Genomic DNA, 17,263 nt, shown 5'->3' with positions numbered 1-17,263 from the left:
TGCAACTTTGCATAATGCAGGGTACCAGGGTAGAGGAGCGGTTTTGAAAAGATTTTTATAGTTTTGTACACGCTAGACATATTATATTTGATACCATCTTGGTGTTGCCACAATGGTTAAAAAAATCGATTTCCACTCGTGGGTTGAATTTCTATTCGAAGGTTCGTTCATATTATTATTTTTACTTTAGCCTGGGTGCACAAAATTCATCATTATAATAGAGGCGGCCATATCACAGCATAACAGCCGATTTGATTTCAACTCGGGGAAAATATTTTTTTCATTTCCTTGCTCCGGTAGCAGCACAAAGCGCGACGTATAATTCCGTCACTCAACAGTCAATGTCTCGAAAACTGGGCGGAAAGCGGGGAAAATAGAATCTTAACTCTAGGTTCCCTATGCTTACCCTGCTTTATGATACAATATGAAACTAAACATATATAATAGATATATATAACAATACATATCATATACAAACAAGTTCATACGGAATATTCTTATAGGTTCAGAAACAATACGTTATATAAGTTACAAGACATGCACAGACATGTTGATACTTTGAAATGAGCATCGCCCAGACTCAAACCTGTTTCGAAATGTGCTTTTTATTAATGGCTTTTATAATTTTTATGATGAATAATATTTATTCAAATAGATAAACTGTAAATAGTATTTGTATGATAACTTTAAACAAAGTGATGAAAGGAAATGTAATGTTTGTAATTAAGTTAGGAAAAACTAGCTAAATTATATGATTTAAATATATATTTTTCATGATAATACTTTAAAACTGATAGAAACACGCAATGTCTAGAAAATTGGATAGAAAGTGGGGGGACGGAGTGTCTTAACACAAGATTCTTTCTGCCTTCTCTGCTATATGCAGGAAGTTCTTCACATTTTAACTAGAAGCTAAAAAAATAAAACACTTCCATTATACAGAAATTTACTTCGATATTTAAACATTTTATTCCCAGCTGATAATGACGTACACTACTACTGAGCTACTATTCTGTGTGATATGGCTCCCCCATTTCGCTTACATCCATTTAATTAAAGGGTGCCACCCTATTTCGGATTGCCACGTGCAGTTATTTTTTGCATTCGTATACTTACCGTAACTAATTCTTGGTTGGATTCAATAAATAATGAGTTTTGAACGGAAAAGTAATAATAATAATTGTAGAAATTTACAGGATATAGAAATTTTTTTGCAAAGAACAATACTAAAACTGGCGTTGGATCGAGATTTCCATAAACGACAAGATTTTTTTTATGTAATTTTTATTTTTAACAAAGGAAAATGTAATGTAATAAAAAAAAAGTTTTAAAAGAAATATAAAGCATACTAAAAGGTTTTTGTAATTATTAATCACAATTTCTACAGCAAGATACAAAATGATAAAAACAAATCTGTCTCAATTTAACAAAATAAGTTATAAACAAAAGATTGCATCCAATCCTATACCAGTTTCATCACTGACCAATAAAGTTGCATCCACACGACGAGCCCTAAACATATAAGGACAAACGACCGTATTGATATTATCGTGGAGCTTCCAAAAGCTGCGAGTAACAACTACAGTGTGGAACCGACTTTACAGTTTACTTAGCCAACTTAGCATCGCCATTCGTCCGCCGAGCGTCGCACGGTGCGCACGTATTGCGCGAGTTAAACAAGTGTTAGTGAGTGTTGCACGATGGTGCGAAGCTTATCTCAGTGGACGAAGACGCTCAGCTTTCCGGCTCGGCTGTCTCCTAACAGGACGTCCAAGGAGAGTGTCATCAATGTCCAGCCGACGTCGCCTGGGGTCTCCCCGACCCCCAGCGCCTCGTCGCTCCCGCAAGGCTCCGATAAAACAATTTCGCCTATCACAGAGATCAGTCAAATAGTAAGTCCCTAATGTTTAGGGTGGCTACCCCAATTTTTACCCTATTTTCTTGTGAACTTGTGTGCTGACTTTATTAACATGTTCGAGCTTGTCGCGTTTTCAGAAAGTTCTATGGGTTTTTGGGTTATTACAGTTAACTTGTGAAATATGAATAACCATCTTAATTCACCATTGTTATCACACCAAGTGTAATATTTACAATCACTAAAGTAGACCCTTAACCGTAACAGTTACTTCTAACTGGGATTTCCATAAAAGACAAACAAATACGTGCTCAAAATGATCAACTGAACGCCATATTATTAAACTATTAACTAAAGTTGGCTTGAAAGGAAATGACTGATACGTGTCTCATCATTCCCACGTAGAAAGCAATCGTGACATAAAATTACGTTATGCTTATTGAAGGTTTTGTACCAGACGTTCTTTATATGTTTCTTTGTAAATCATCAATGGATGTATAGTAAGGTGTCGTCGGCGAGGCAGTCGGGGCACCGTTATATCCCCCTTGCAGTCACCTTGGCAAGGCCGCGCAGAGATGCGAGTTTTTGCAAACGAATATACCGAGTACATGACTTTCACCTATGAAATACCTTTCTAAACGCAATTTAAAGATATTTAGGTCTCATTTACTGAAGTCTAAGTCTTTATTAGGTATAAAATATAAATAGACTTTTAGAAGGGCCGATTTAACAGTTCAATTCAATATAATGTTAGTGTTTTGTGATTTTGAAAGTGAACCGGATAAGTGTGTTTGTTATATTAAAATGTATGTCATATTGTTACATACAAGTACTTTATTAAAATATACTTCTACTAGCGGATCCGGACGCGGCTACGCCTGCTTGAAATATAAGAATATAATTTCTATAGAAATATAATTTCAATCTAGATGAATTGCTAAAAGTGACTATTATATTTATTTTCATAAGGATGAACATCAAAATGACGCGGTAACGAACGCGGTCGCGTAGCGACGACGGTTGTTATTAACATGGCAGAATAAATTGCATGTCAAATTAGAAAGTATTTTAATTTATTAGTATATATGTTTAATGTAATGTTATATAGCCTATAGCACTTCTGAAGAATGCAGCTTTCATACAAAACAAAAACAATGTAAATCGGACCAGTAGATCCAGAGATCTTAGCGTTCAAACAAACAAACAAACAAACTCTTCCGCTTTATTATATTAGTATAGATATAATAAAAGTAGCAAAACAACTGATCTATGAAATTAATTCATACAATAAAATCTTTTTGGTCCCCTTTAAGGCCCCTACTTTGTAGATTTTGAAAATTCAAACCAAATAAAAGTTTTAAACCTCTAAATGACTCCAAATTAGTTAAACACATTAGACTTTGTTATACGATATTTATTTTATTGATTATCGCTTTAATCTTCTTTTTGTATATTAACACATCTGCCCTATCATAGCGAGTAGGTTTATTATACGCGTCAATTTACTTTAGCTTTTTAGTCAACATTTAACAAAAAATAACATTTAAAATAAGTGAGTTAATATGAAAATAATAGTTTTTTTTTTTAAATTAGTGAAATACAAATCCACGCTTGATCTTTAAAGAAGAAGAAGATGAAAAGATTATACACTAAAAGCACTTAAAAAAAGTACTATGACATATTACGATATAAATCTTTTAAACTTATGACAAACAATAAAAACCCGCGTCAAAGTTGCTTAATTCATTCAAATTCAATCTTTTAATGGGGTTTTTCTTTGAACCAATTCCATGTTATTTACAACCATAAACTTTCGCAATAACTAATAAAATGTTATATGAATATTTTTATTTTACAATATGTCAAAAAGTCCCTTCGACTGTAAATTAAGAAACGTGCAATAAAATAAGACCATAATAAGTAATAAAGAAAGCCATCAATCCGAAATCTTTTTGGCTTTATAGCGCGTTGTCTTCGAATGATTGTAAAGAAACAACAAAAAAAAAATTAAATATTCAAACGTCATTTTTTGGCGGTAAATAATTTTTAAGTGCAAATTTTAAACGTGGAATGCGGATTGCGTTTCAATGGCCGATGTTAAGTTTAGGTTATGAAACTCAAGTTGTTGTTGCAATATGGTTGCAATTCACGCCATATTATATAATAAATATAAATATTATATGTCTGTTTATATTATTTGAGAAGCTAGTTGCAGTGGAAACGTATTTGTAAAATGATAATATGTATATTTGTTTAAGAAAGAAATAAATTAAGAATATATAACTTTCAATAGAATTGATTTCTTTAGTTTCACTCTGTATAGGGAAGGTAGACAGAGAGAATATAGTGCTACAATGTTCCGTTCTCCACTCTTATACGTTGAGAACGTACGTCTTAGTGGTGCGGGTTCAAATCCCGCTACGTTCATATGTTTAATACATTTTCTAAATAAGTCTTTCAACTTAGTCGTATGTGTGTACGGTTCGCTTCCCACCAGTAGCCTGCACATGCCGCACTGGAATTTGACAAGCAGATGTTTCGTTCCGCCACAGTCGGTACAATAAAATACCTAAATAATATTATGTTGGTTACTTGATAGTTACTTTCGTTATATTATAAAAGTTATATTATAATTTATTTATTATCTGTGGAATAACTTGCAGAGTTATGTTTAAATTGGTGTTATTAAAATACAGATAAGTAAATATAAATTGCTGCAAATTAAATGTAAAGTTATTTACAAGCAGTTTTAAGTTTTTTTTCGTATATTACGTATAGGCTATAAATTAGAACGCCTAAAATACGTTTAATTTTTATTTTATTTTATATTAAAAATAAATTGACATTTTATCTAAATTATCCTGATTGCTACTGCTAACATAATATAGTTCATTTTTAATTGTTATGACATTTAATTATAACAAAACGGTACACAGTTGCAAGAAGGCTAAACAACTGTAGCACTAATAGAGGTGCGTGTAAAAACTATTTTAAATGACAGGATCATTGAGGACACTTGTAATATAAGAAAATTATTAAATTCTCACTTAAGGCCGTCATGCAGTAATGGGATAGCGACGGTTCTGGGTTCGATTCTTACACGGAGAATTACTTTAATTTGTACGCTCTGGCAACGAGACAAAGCGCGGTGTTGAGCTCCATCACCCAACATAGTCACAGAAAATACAATTTGGAACTTCATATTTGGTAAAATTGTAAAATTAAATATGATATCACAAAATATGTTCCTTTTTTTAAGAGGAAAGTTAAATATGTATAAGAATTTAAGTTATTGAATATTTTTACTTCCAACAGATAAAGCTTAAGGTGCCTGTAATGTAAGTGGCATTGAATAGTAAAAGAGGGTGTATTTTTTGTGCCGTCAGCTGTTCAGGGCTCGCCTATAGAAACCTGTAAGCAGTAGGTACCTCGAATACCGCAAAATTTCTTTGTATCTCATTCAAAATATAATTTTCTTATACAATATATTTTATAAAAATATAGAGACTTTCGAAAATCTTAAGTTGAACGGTGGTTTTGTTTGTTTCGATGTATTATACGCATTGGAAGTAAAACTTTTGATTTTTCATATTAACATTGTAGCTTAAATACTTATAATTACATAGGTAGATAAATTACTTTAGTATTCACTTTTATTATTATTCGTCTTTCTGTGTTATTTTAAGCTCAAGCAAGATAATGGATCTGGAATTTTTATCTAACAAAACGTCTCAAGTACAACACAAAACGCAACAGGTTGTCGGTTCGATTCCCACTCCAGGAATTAAGATATTTAATCATTTAATTTCCTAGCTCTGGTAAAGAGGCAAATCGCGACGTTGAGTCCCGCACACCATTTATCAAATAAAGTTAGGGAATGGAAGTGCCTTAATAGGAACGGAGTGTCTTAACACTAGGTTCCCAGGTTCCCTCTGTCCACACCGCTATGTATGAGATACATCGTGAAGCTAAAAAAATATAAGTTAATTTACTTTAATAGACACAAAGGTATGCACGACTATTAGGCATAGTTTTCAATAAAATTGCGCAATATCACATTATGTTTATGTTTGAAGGCTGTGTTTAATGCTTGGTGGCTAATGTAGTAATTTGCAAACGTTATAAAAACATCGCATACTGTGTGACCATTTAATTCCAATGTTTTTTTATATAAGTAATAAATTAGATTAATTAAGGTAGGAGGGTGAGTGTTTAGTCACTCCGTTCTCCACTTACCGCGACATATCGAAATGGAGACTTTCATGGTGTGTCATTTTAAGTAGGAAAAAATATGTATTTTAATAGTTTTGTTTGTTAAAATAAGTTTTGTTGAACGTAAACTATTTGAAATAACACAATTACTAACAACTTCTATTTGATCTCGTTAGATAATATTATCTGCAGATACAGGATAAGGTATTCAACTAATCTTGTCAACAAGATAACCCAAAATATTTGGGCCGAATTTTACATTTTTTCCTTTAAATTATCAGCTACACTTTAAATTCGGGTCAGGGTTTGCGTAAATCAAGCAAAATGCGTGACACTCGCCTTTTTAACTTTAAGCTATATTCTTCATTTAGCAGGATAGGCAGAGGGAACCTGAATACATAATGCTAAGACTCCGTTTCGTTTAAAACATCCGTTCCACCGAATTTTCGAGGCATTGTGTGTTGCGTGGCGTAACTCAACGCCGTGCTTTGCCTCGTTAACTGAGCATGGGAATGGAAATAAGAAATATTTCGTTCCCCTGAGTGGGAATCATCCTGGGCCACGACCACCACAACTTAATACGTGCTTATGATATCGCTCATTCGGTATACCTAATCCCAGTCCATAAATACAATTAAAATTCTAATTACAGTTAAAACTATCTTCATGACATTTTTTTTTTTAAATTTAATATCTTTTCTTACAAAAAAAGTACAATTACGTCATTGTTGCAGCAAATAAGAGATATATGATATCTAACGGATATGACCCTCAGAATATGCGAGGAAGATGTCCAATATAACACACATGGGTGCGGATGCGAAAAAAAAGATTCACAAGTGATAAGCCCCGGATGTATGTAGAAGGGATATACTGATATATACATACTTATATTATTATTGCAAAAGGTTTATGTATTTGTTTAGTTTTTGGATCTATTTTTTTACCTTCACTTTGTATCCCGCACGTAAAGAGGATTGGCAGAGGGAACATTCCCATTAAGGGTACAGGAGTACTGTTTTTCTTTCTTTATTGCACTTAAAATATATGGGAAATACAATATTAAAAGTGTGTAATTATTAAGGTGGTAGTATTTATTTAAGAAAAAAAAAATTATTACGAGAATTCAAATTGCAAATAATTCCAACTCCAATTAAAATAAAATATTAATTGAAAGTTCACATTTTAAGATATAAATAAAGCCTATATTACACCTACTACATTTTTCTGATGAAATTGTTATACATGTATGCACATACATACCTACATAATTGACTTACATTCTTCATTAATTCTTTATTACTTAAACGTATAGCGAAACAAAAGAAATTTCATCAATAGTGAACCAAAAAACATACACAATAATCAACATTCCACTACAAATACGACGTTCCGCAGAAAGGTGCTTCAAATTTCACATATTTCTTCAAAAACTCGAAAAATTGCTGTGCCCAAAAACGTCCACGCATTATCATACCACTTATTATTGTAATACGGCAGATGTTCGAAATATCTTGAAAGGTATCTTTAATTTTTGGTGAATGCGAGTCACCTGCCAGAGCAGATGTTGGGCTATCGGTACTTTGAAGATTTGAGGCACGCGCAGCAGCTGACTGTTGAAAAAAGTATACCTGAACGAGACCATGGACCATGATTTCAATATCGATCAGCTGATCTCGGCAGATGCTGCTTTTTTGTTACCGAATTCTTGCTATGTTCCCTGTAAAGGATGTTTTGAAAAAATCTTTATTTACTATGATATATCATAAAAATGATAAACTCTAGACTTATCCTAATCTTTACAAAGGAAATAAGGAGAAAATAGAATTAAACGTGAAGCTTAATTAATATTTCTAAAAATATATATTCTTAGATAGGTCAAACCTTACAAAGACCAGCCAATACATATTGATATTTTTAAAATTAATATTCAAAGTAGTTCAAAGGGCACTCGAGATTTATTTACACTGTGTTCGTATAAACAGAACTCCCCTCGCGTCTGTTGTATGTCGAGGCAGTGTTTGTTGGTGCGCGTCTGCAGTACAGGCCCTCGGTCCCCAGAGCGGCTTTGATATTTTATGGAGTACTATTTTGGTGATCTATTGATCTAGTCGTTCAATTTTAACAATCGTGTCAATATTTCACATAGTAGAAGGATGGCGAGGCAATTTAGAGTAGAGGTTATGGGTTTGATTCCAATTGGTTTTCTTTCCTTCATTTTGTGAGATGTCTTAAAAAAATATAAAATTTGAGTCGTCTTTCAATTAGATCACTTACTTATATGTTTGAAATTTATTAGTTTTATATTTGACTATTTTAGTACTAGATTTAAGTCCGAGATTACTTTAGTCAGTAATAACCAAATAAAAACAAAATTTTCAAGGCTTTTAACAAGAAAACCTGATAAAAAAATCAATTACACCGATCAACAGAGTGAGTGATCGTGTGAAATAAAATGAATGCAAGGGCTTATCCTTTATTCATGCCATATCTAATCCGTAATTACGATACAATAAATAACTGACAACGTATCATTTTCCGTTCATCTTGAACGATTCCTTTGTATAAATGATAGAATTTAATAATAAACTACCTTTAATTATTTTGTCCATCCCATGGAAGATATATTTTGTCTTCTTTGTTGCTTTTAATGCCTATTGGTATTTGAATAGTTTAAGTTGATCGCCCTTCAAGTTGAGTTAATGCTTTAATTTTTCCTAAGTTATTATAAGTTAATGTACTGCTCGTGGCGTTGCTTGTGATACAATGATAATTATTATATGCATGTATAAATGTAAAACTTCCTATTGAATCACTCTCTCTATTAGAGAAATTCGTGTTAAAGTCTGTTGCGTGATTTTAAAAATTGAAACGGTAGGAAGCGATTTTGTTTTATATTATGTGAATGAATATTATAATTATATTCTTTTTCGAGTTACAGTAGATATGTCTTTTATAGGAATAATATTTTATTACAATTTTACTATTTACATATATTTATATAATATATCAATCCGTTATACATACTGGCCGGTCTAAGATAACGGTGTATTTTCATTAACACTTCCGTCCTGTTTCGCATTACGTTGTGTGTTGACGTTTATTATAAATTAGTTTTTTCGCGATATATTCTCAATTTATCAGTTAATAATTATAGATTTTGTTTTTTTTTGTAGACACCCTTAACAATGACTCTTAAAATAAAGCAAAATATTAGATAATTCTGAGAAAATTCTTTTTCTTTTTGTTGCTGTTGCTTGAAGAGGTGAAAACTTCACCTACAACTGCCATTATTTTTTTTTGTGTAACTAACAATTAATAGAAATTCGAGTACTTTGCTTCAAAATTTATTTAGATTTCAAAGTTGTAAATTTGCTTAGTAGCTGCAAACCGCCGGCGTCGGCGTTTAGTTTTGCAACTCTTTTGCCAACTCTTCATTTCGTCTACGATACCTTTATCGCATCATATGTATGATAGGAATATATACTACCTGTTTAGCATATAATTTAAGTTTAAACGCCGAAATATAAGTTTGTTGCTTTCGGATTAGTCACTCACTAGTTCCCATTGATTTATTATCTGCACCCATGAATCCTTAATTAGTAATTTTGAAGCTCAATTGACCGGATGCGAGTATAAAACCAATCGCGGACCGAACGACTTGACCGCGTCTACATCCGGTGACCTTCACAACGAGTTTTGGTCTATTCTTACTTATAATGCTTAAAAATATATAAAAAAACATTAATTGTTTTAGGATGTATCCCGCACGGTGCAGGGGAGCACCTGAGAACCTAGTGTTAAGATAGCCATCCCATTTTCTGAAAGCATTGTGTGTTGAGTAGCATAACTCAACGCCGCACTTTGCCTCATTATTAGAGCGAGGAAATGAAAATAATACTAAAATTGTCATTCAATCCACAATATTCTTAGCAAAAGCAGAAACAACGTTCAATTTTAAATGTACGTATGTATGTATGTAAATCACTTTATATATCATTTAGTTTACGTTTTTTTTTTTGAGACTGTGAGAAAATCTCTCGAGCGTATCGCATTATGCCATTCCAGTTAATTCACTGGCACACATATTTATTAAGTAATGCTACTTAGTTTTAAATTTTAATTCTGTTATTACAGCTTAAAGTCATTGTCAAGGCGAGTCATTTTGTTCGTACGCCGTGAAGTTGACTCGTACCGTGTACTTTTTAGTACTTATCAAGTAGTTATTAAGCTATAGTTGGGTGACATTTGTGAGATTTTTTTTTGGTTGGTCTCTAATTTTCTATTCTTTTATAGATTTCTTATGTTTTTAATGATTAATGATTATGAACTGAATCAGTTTAGGCTGTTATTTTCTGAAGTGGATTACTTATTATTGTATGTTTCACTAGTTATTTCTATATAGAGGAGCGTGATGTGTAGCTTTATTATTAAACTAGAGAAATTGTTTAGTTCATCGCGTTTATCTTAGGAACTATCGATTTCTATTGAGAAGACGTTTTCTTATTAAAAATATATACGCTATATTACAAGAACACTGAACTCTCCATCAAAGTTACTGTTAATTATTATTTGACCGAGCGAAGCCGTAGCTAAAAACTAGAATTTTATAACTTTATATATATAAAATAAAGGTGAATATTTACAATGGTGTCAAAGCCAATTCTTCGTGTTAGTCATTAACGATACACAGGTTGTGAGAGTCGAAAATATGCCGGTTTAGTCATCGTGTTGTAATGCGTACGCGATTCGCCTTAATATTTATCGGCAGTCTTAGGTAGTAGGTAGTAGGTACTAGGTAGTAGGTAGGACCGATGTTGCACATCTGAATGCTAAATCAGCTAAAACAAAAGTTTACCGGGTTGTTAATTTTATGGGTTAATTTTAATTTTTGGGCTTTCGAAGTTCTGTTCTTTGTATATTTCTTTAAATAGAAACAAATTTATAGTATTTTATATTCTGTTATCCCAACTATGTGTTTAAATATTTAAATATTCACACTGTACCCCGTACATATAGCAGGGTACACAAAGGGAATCTGAGGATCTAGTGTTAAGACATTCCGTTCCCGTTTAGACATTTTGGTTTTCCACTTTCCGCCGAATCCTGGAGGTATAGCGTGTTGAGTGGCGGAATTCCAGGCCGCCCGTTACTAGAGGCGAAGTAAACATATTTTATGTAATTTAAACATTAAGCGGTTGTAAGCATAATTACAATTTCTTTGTTAGCTTTAAATGTTTTAATCCGTTGCCGTTGTCACATTCGTTTCGCCATTGTGGTCAGAATTCATAAAATGCCCTCGGCTTCCAAGATTTTATTCTTTATTGTTAGTGGACAGTTGTCAAGTGTGTCACTGTAAACGCAGGGGTTGTGAGTTTGATTCCTGTTCAACCTAGTACCCAGTCTAGTAAAATAAACCCCGGTGTTAAGTTACGCCACCTAACAATTTCTCTAAAATGGACTAATAGTGGATAATTTATCCATATCGCTAAAATTAAGATACGTAAAATTTTTAAAAAAGAAACCTTCAGCCCCCAGGCGTTGTAAATCGAAATTTGCGACCCAAATAATTGGTTTGAGTTTAATATCGTCCTCTCTCACGTTCCCACGCAGGTTGTAGGAATAAAAACAAAAAGCGCATCCGCGCCTCGGGCTACGAAACTGTTGAGACCGTACTTTTGTCAGTCAGGGACTGTTACTCGTCTATTATTACAGAGTGTTATTATGTGTTGTTCTACTGATTTTAAAGAAGTTGATAGGTTTACGTTAAGTGGTATTGTTTATTTGATTAAATTGATGAGAATTATAGCACTCAATGGAGTTTCGATTATGTTTTTGGACTATTTTTAATTGTTTTAGATATATTTTTGATTCTTGTGTAAATAGATAGATAGTGATAAGTCACTAAGTTACCGGTTAGAACATACCGTGCCAGATGGCGATGTTTACTTAATTTAATACATTTATAATACGACTGCCTATATAACAAACGGGATTCGAACCAGCGATTAACTCTTTCAAAAAGCATTTGGATATACACATTAACTTATTAAATTTAAGAATATTTTTCAATAAAATTGACCTCAAATTGTAAAAAATAACTGTTTTATCCATATAACCCTTAGTCGAGACTGTATTAGTTACACTGCAGTCTGTAATTCTCTTCTGTACGGTATAGGAAGTGAATTTTACAAGCCTACTTTTGAGACCGGTTTGGTACAAGATTCGCCTCACTTACGCCAATATGTATATGTTTCTTTATATCTTAGTTGGGTACATTTTGAACTAAAATACGTACAATTTAAAATATATATTTCATTTATTTTATTATTTAATATAAATACAGTAATGTACGGTTCTTTTAATTGATCTTTAAAGGGGGCAATGATATTAATTTTATATTATGTTCAGACTTTAGATATTATGTATTTTTTTAGTTAACAAATAATATTTCTAAAATATATACATATATTTATAGGTTGACTAGATTGACAAGATTATTTTTTAAAAAATAATAAAACTTATTCCTATAGTATTCTTTGTAATGTTATATACCCCAAAATATTTAATGAATAATTAATTAATTATTTAAAATATTCACCTCTAATTAGCACCTTGAATAGAATATAGAAATGTGAACCTGTTAATACCTACCTTATAAAGCATTCCGCGTAGGTAGACCAGGTGTGGCATAACTCGATGTTACGTTAGCCAATACAATTTTTTTTTATTTTAGTGTTTAGTGATCTTTCGTTAGTGATTGTGCTGTTTGTGTCCATTAAAATGAGCTATGTTGATTTTTTGTACGATTTACTTGAGGTATGTATTGATTTTTTTTAGTTTTTAATTTTTTTTGTTATCCTTAATTTTGATGATTTTATATGATATTATAATAAGATTAGATTTCTTAAGATTCATTTAGTTCTTAAAATTACTTTTGTTATTTTCTTAATCTCACACTATAACCCGTAGCTAAGAAGGGCAATCTAATGTTAAAACCATCCGTTCTCTACTTTTGGCTCGATTTCGACAGCACTTAAGTTAGTACAGCGAGGAAATTAAAATAATTTTATATATGTATTATTACTATAACATTGATATGGAAATGACAATAATTAATTCCCCGAGTCGGAATGGAACCCACAACCAACGAGCAATAGATTAACATGTCACCATTAAGTTAACTGTTTAGTTTAATATTTAACCGACGCAATTAGCTTTGAAGTTAAGTAAGGGTTCTTAGAAAGGGGTGTCGCAAGTTAAGAGGCGTGGGAACTTTGACTGTTTCAAATCAATTGTACGTTTAAAATATATGTAGGTACCTAACTATGACAAAATAACAATTGATTGTGATAATCTATCGGTGACTGTTACCGTTGTCTTTGAATTCGATTCCCGTTTGGGGTATATGGATAAACGCACTTTTTTGTTAGAAATGAAAACACGTAGTGTCCGAATATTAAATTTACTAAATGTAACCTGCGCTGGATCCCGCATGTAGCAGGATAGGCCGAACAAACCTAGTGTTAAGCATTCCATTCCCCTGTTACCACCGAATTTTTCAGACATTGGGAACTCAACGGCGTTTGTATTGGTACCAGAGCGAGGATAATTAAAAAAAGTGTTAAATAATGAAAAAAAACACCGTCGTGCTTACAGTCACACGTTATAGCACAGAGCCACGACGGCCACACCATATTTAAATTTGATAAAATACAATAGATTACTATCAATAATCCTTTACACCAGCTACGGTAGCCGCAACCTGTTACCACCCAGAATACCCCGTTACATCTGGACATGTCCAAACATGTCTGATTCTATGATATGAACTAATGCCGTTGTTAAACCATATTTAACCATGAGAATGGGAATGGCCGCTCCACTAAGATCGTATCCGTTAGAATTTGACTAAAAGGTTAGATAGAAAGCTACCGTTTAAATTTTTTGGCTTCTTGTTAATGTCTTAAAACTGTTGTATTTTGTACTGTAGGTTTGTTTATGATATAGAAAGGTCTAAGTCAGAAAAAAAATAAGTTTAAAAAAACAAGGAAGAAAAGAAAGTAAAAAATCGATATAAGAGTCGATAATTTTAATTATAAAAGCAAAAATTGATTAATTGAACATTAATTCTTAAATCCGGACGGAAACCGAGTGTCTTAACACTATGTAATGATAAAGCACATATTTTTTAATCCACATTCAAAGAATTTTGTGAATATTTTCACATATTAGTTAGTGATGAAATCCACAATGTTATAAGACCAAGGACACAATGTTACGAGAAAATTAGCAAATTTCGTCAAAAGTTTTGGTAAATAATGAAATATGTAAATCGTTATAAATTAATCATAACCGTTTACTTTTATATTTTAACGTATAATATAATCTGATGAAACGTTCGAATCGCAACAATTAATTGAGATAATTTGTCAAATTCTAAAATGTACAAATAAATTTTTGTTGTAATTTTCTGATTATTATAGAAGTATAGAGTTCTTTATTTCTATACTAATCTATATTTAATATTATATAAAGCCAATAGCGGTGTTTAGTTCCGCCACTCAACACGCTATGCCTCGAGAATTCGGCAGAATGTGGTTAACGGAAGTGTCTTTATGGGAACAGAGAGGGTTAAAACTTAACACTAGTCTAATAAACTACTGGTTTGAATTGAAAATATATATTTTTGCATAGAATTCGGTCAAATACCTATTAAATAATATCTTTAAACATATAATAAATAGATATGTAAGTTTGTGCTATTCAAACATAAGATGTGGGTCGTTTACGCTCTCTCTTGAATCGTACCATTGCGAAAATAATCGCGAAACCCATTTTGGTACATCAACTTCTTTTTATTAGGAAAATGTCGTAAGCGGCGACTTGAAAAATGTCAGGTATTTACGAAGTAATTGCGAGTTAAGTTGTTTTTTAAATATACGAGAGTAATTAGTGTCGCGTTGAATGATTCTATTAGGGTTTCTTTATGTTTGGATATTTGAGTAATATAATGAGATGCCGTTGTGGTGTAGCGGCAAAGCCTGGCTGTAAAAGCAACGGTTAACGAGACGAAGCGCGGCGTTAAGTTCCACCACTCTTGTTCGCAAAATTGGGCGGAAATGAAGAAAGGAGAGCCTTAACACTTGATTCCCTCTATCTTCAGTGAGCAAAGGAAATGCAAATTTGTTGTTGTTACAATTTATTGAATTGGGGCAGGTAATCAGAGGAAACTTTACTTAAAACACTCCGTTCCTCATGCACCGCCCATTTACGATACAAGTGGTGAGTGGCAGAACTATACTTAGCTTTGCTTGGCTTAGTAGACCGAGGAAATTAACATAATTCATTCCCCCTAATAAGAATCAAACCTAAAACCCTGCGCTACCTTTGTAATAATAAGGTGTAACAAACATCTTAAGTAACGTCACTTAATCTTAATTGTATGTAAAGTGGTTTATGTTTCTATTCGCATAGTACCCTCTGTACTATCGCCAGTAAGATCTGACTTACACAACTTATTTGTTGATGAGCGTTCATGTGAAATAATTATGTTACTTTCGCTTATCTTTTTTGATCGTGAACTTGACAGTTTTATTACAGTATTATTACAGAAAGGGAATTTGTAAGGAAATAACGTTATTGTGGTGTGATTTTTTACATGGCAGGGTAGGCAAATGGAACCTAGTGTTAAGACACTCCGTTCCCCACTTTTCCAGATATTGCATGTGAAGTGGAGGAACTTAACACGGTACTTTTGTTTTTAGTGTAATTCTAATTAGTGATAAGTGTATTTTAATATACTCATTCCCCAGACTGGGGCTCGATCCCAGAACTGTCACGCTTACAGTCTCTCGGCTCCATACGTACATATAAAAGCATACATATAAAAATTCCAAGATATTTTCCTTATAAACTACTACTAGTAGGTACATACCACCGACGCCATTCTAAGTTGAGCAAATTAATCTTCATAATTACGCTAGCAAGTTTAAAAATAAGATGAAATTGCGGTAGGGGAGAGCGGGGCTAAAAGTTACCGAGGTAAGTTGTTCCGATGGAAATAATTTCGCGGAGAAAAGTGATAGGAATATTTAGAAAACATATAGTGAAATGCAATGTGATAGCGCACCCATGGCCAGCATATTGAACAATCCAGTGGCACCCGAAATCAATGGAATAGCACACGGGTGTCGTTGGTGCACGATTGTAAATATTTTTGCATTTCATATTTTTGGTCTATCTCACAAATTTTAACGATTAGCCTCGAGTATGTTAGTGTTATTTTTACATTATATTACCTACTATTTCGGGACACTATTTGTAAATTATTTATGTTTTCTATATCTTATTTATATTTAATTATTTTTCAACACGTGTTTTTGGGGCTAGATGTTCCCTTTTTTTGGGGCATGTTGTGACCTGTTGTTGTGACGAAAAACTTTCGCCAATTCATTTGTACCAATAATGGGATGTAAATATTGTAATTTTACATACTAAAAAATAATGTAATTTAGTAACATGCGGACTTATGCTCGGAAATCAACTCGAGGTTATGTGTCATATGAGTTGATGCAAAAAGTAGCGGATGTAGTTTTCAAAGATTGCAGGAATAAGATAAAAACTGTTACCAAAGAATTACATAAAATTTTTGTTTATTATTTTGGTTTAACAAAATCAAAATAAGTTTTATTTTATGTAAAATTATCTTTTACTTTTTAGTTCCGTTGTTTTTCGGTTCGGTTTTTTTCGTTCAAAATTAATTCTTTTTACGATTTTAAGTGATAAATGAACCTTAGAAGGATATTTCTTAAACGAGTGTTGGTTGTGGTGGTAGTGGTTGGTAACGAGTGGCATCTGTTGTGATATGTAAAACTTGACTCAATTAGGTATTATTTTTGTGGAAACTAACATTTTGGTATATTAACAAGAAAATACATAAAAAATATTCGGGCGAATTGGGAACCTCTCCCTTTTTTGAAGTCGGTTGAAAATGAAAACTTCTTTTATGAGGTATAGGGAGGTTGAAAAGAAATGCAACGATGGGGAATCTTACTTCTGACAATAATTTTAACAAATTTTTCCCTTGTAACTATTCTAGTATAATTAATATTTACCAAAATAAAAACAAATTTTCTCAATTTTGACCGGATTTTATAATCAGAACCTAAATCCTTGAAGTGTATCCTTTCAAAT

The 17,263-nt window shown here is 32.5% G+C and overlaps 1 protein-coding gene across 3 annotated transcripts in view; it reads left to right on the top strand.

Moving 5' to 3' along the window:
* The window catches only part of Traf4 (TNF receptor associated factor 4), a 65,629-nt gene that overhangs the window by 35,339 nt on the left and 13,027 nt on the right, over positions 1–17,263 (top strand). The window contains exon 1 of one of the 3 annotated variants that reach the window (XM_085204881.1): positions 1,620–1,892. The exons of 1 other annotated variant lie outside the window; for it this stretch is intronic. In XM_085204881.1, the coding sequence (XP_085061007.1) occupies positions 1,701–1,892 (192 nt within the window). In that variant the 5' untranslated portion in view covers positions 1,620–1,700. Of the gene's footprint in view, positions 1–1,619; positions 1,893–12,818; positions 12,887–17,263 lie in introns of those variants that run through there. One more of the 3 variants, XM_085204884.1, reaches the window with a different exon arrangement.

The sequence above is a fragment of the Heliconius melpomene genome, chromosome 20, assembly GCF_056956725.1.
Source record: "Heliconius melpomene rosina isolate 202511_hmr_F chromosome 20, ASM5695672v1, whole genome shotgun sequence".
Lineage (NCBI taxonomy): Eukaryota > Metazoa > Arthropoda > Insecta > Lepidoptera > Nymphalidae > Heliconius > Heliconius melpomene.
This window is presented reverse-complemented; position numbering and strand designations above follow the sequence as displayed.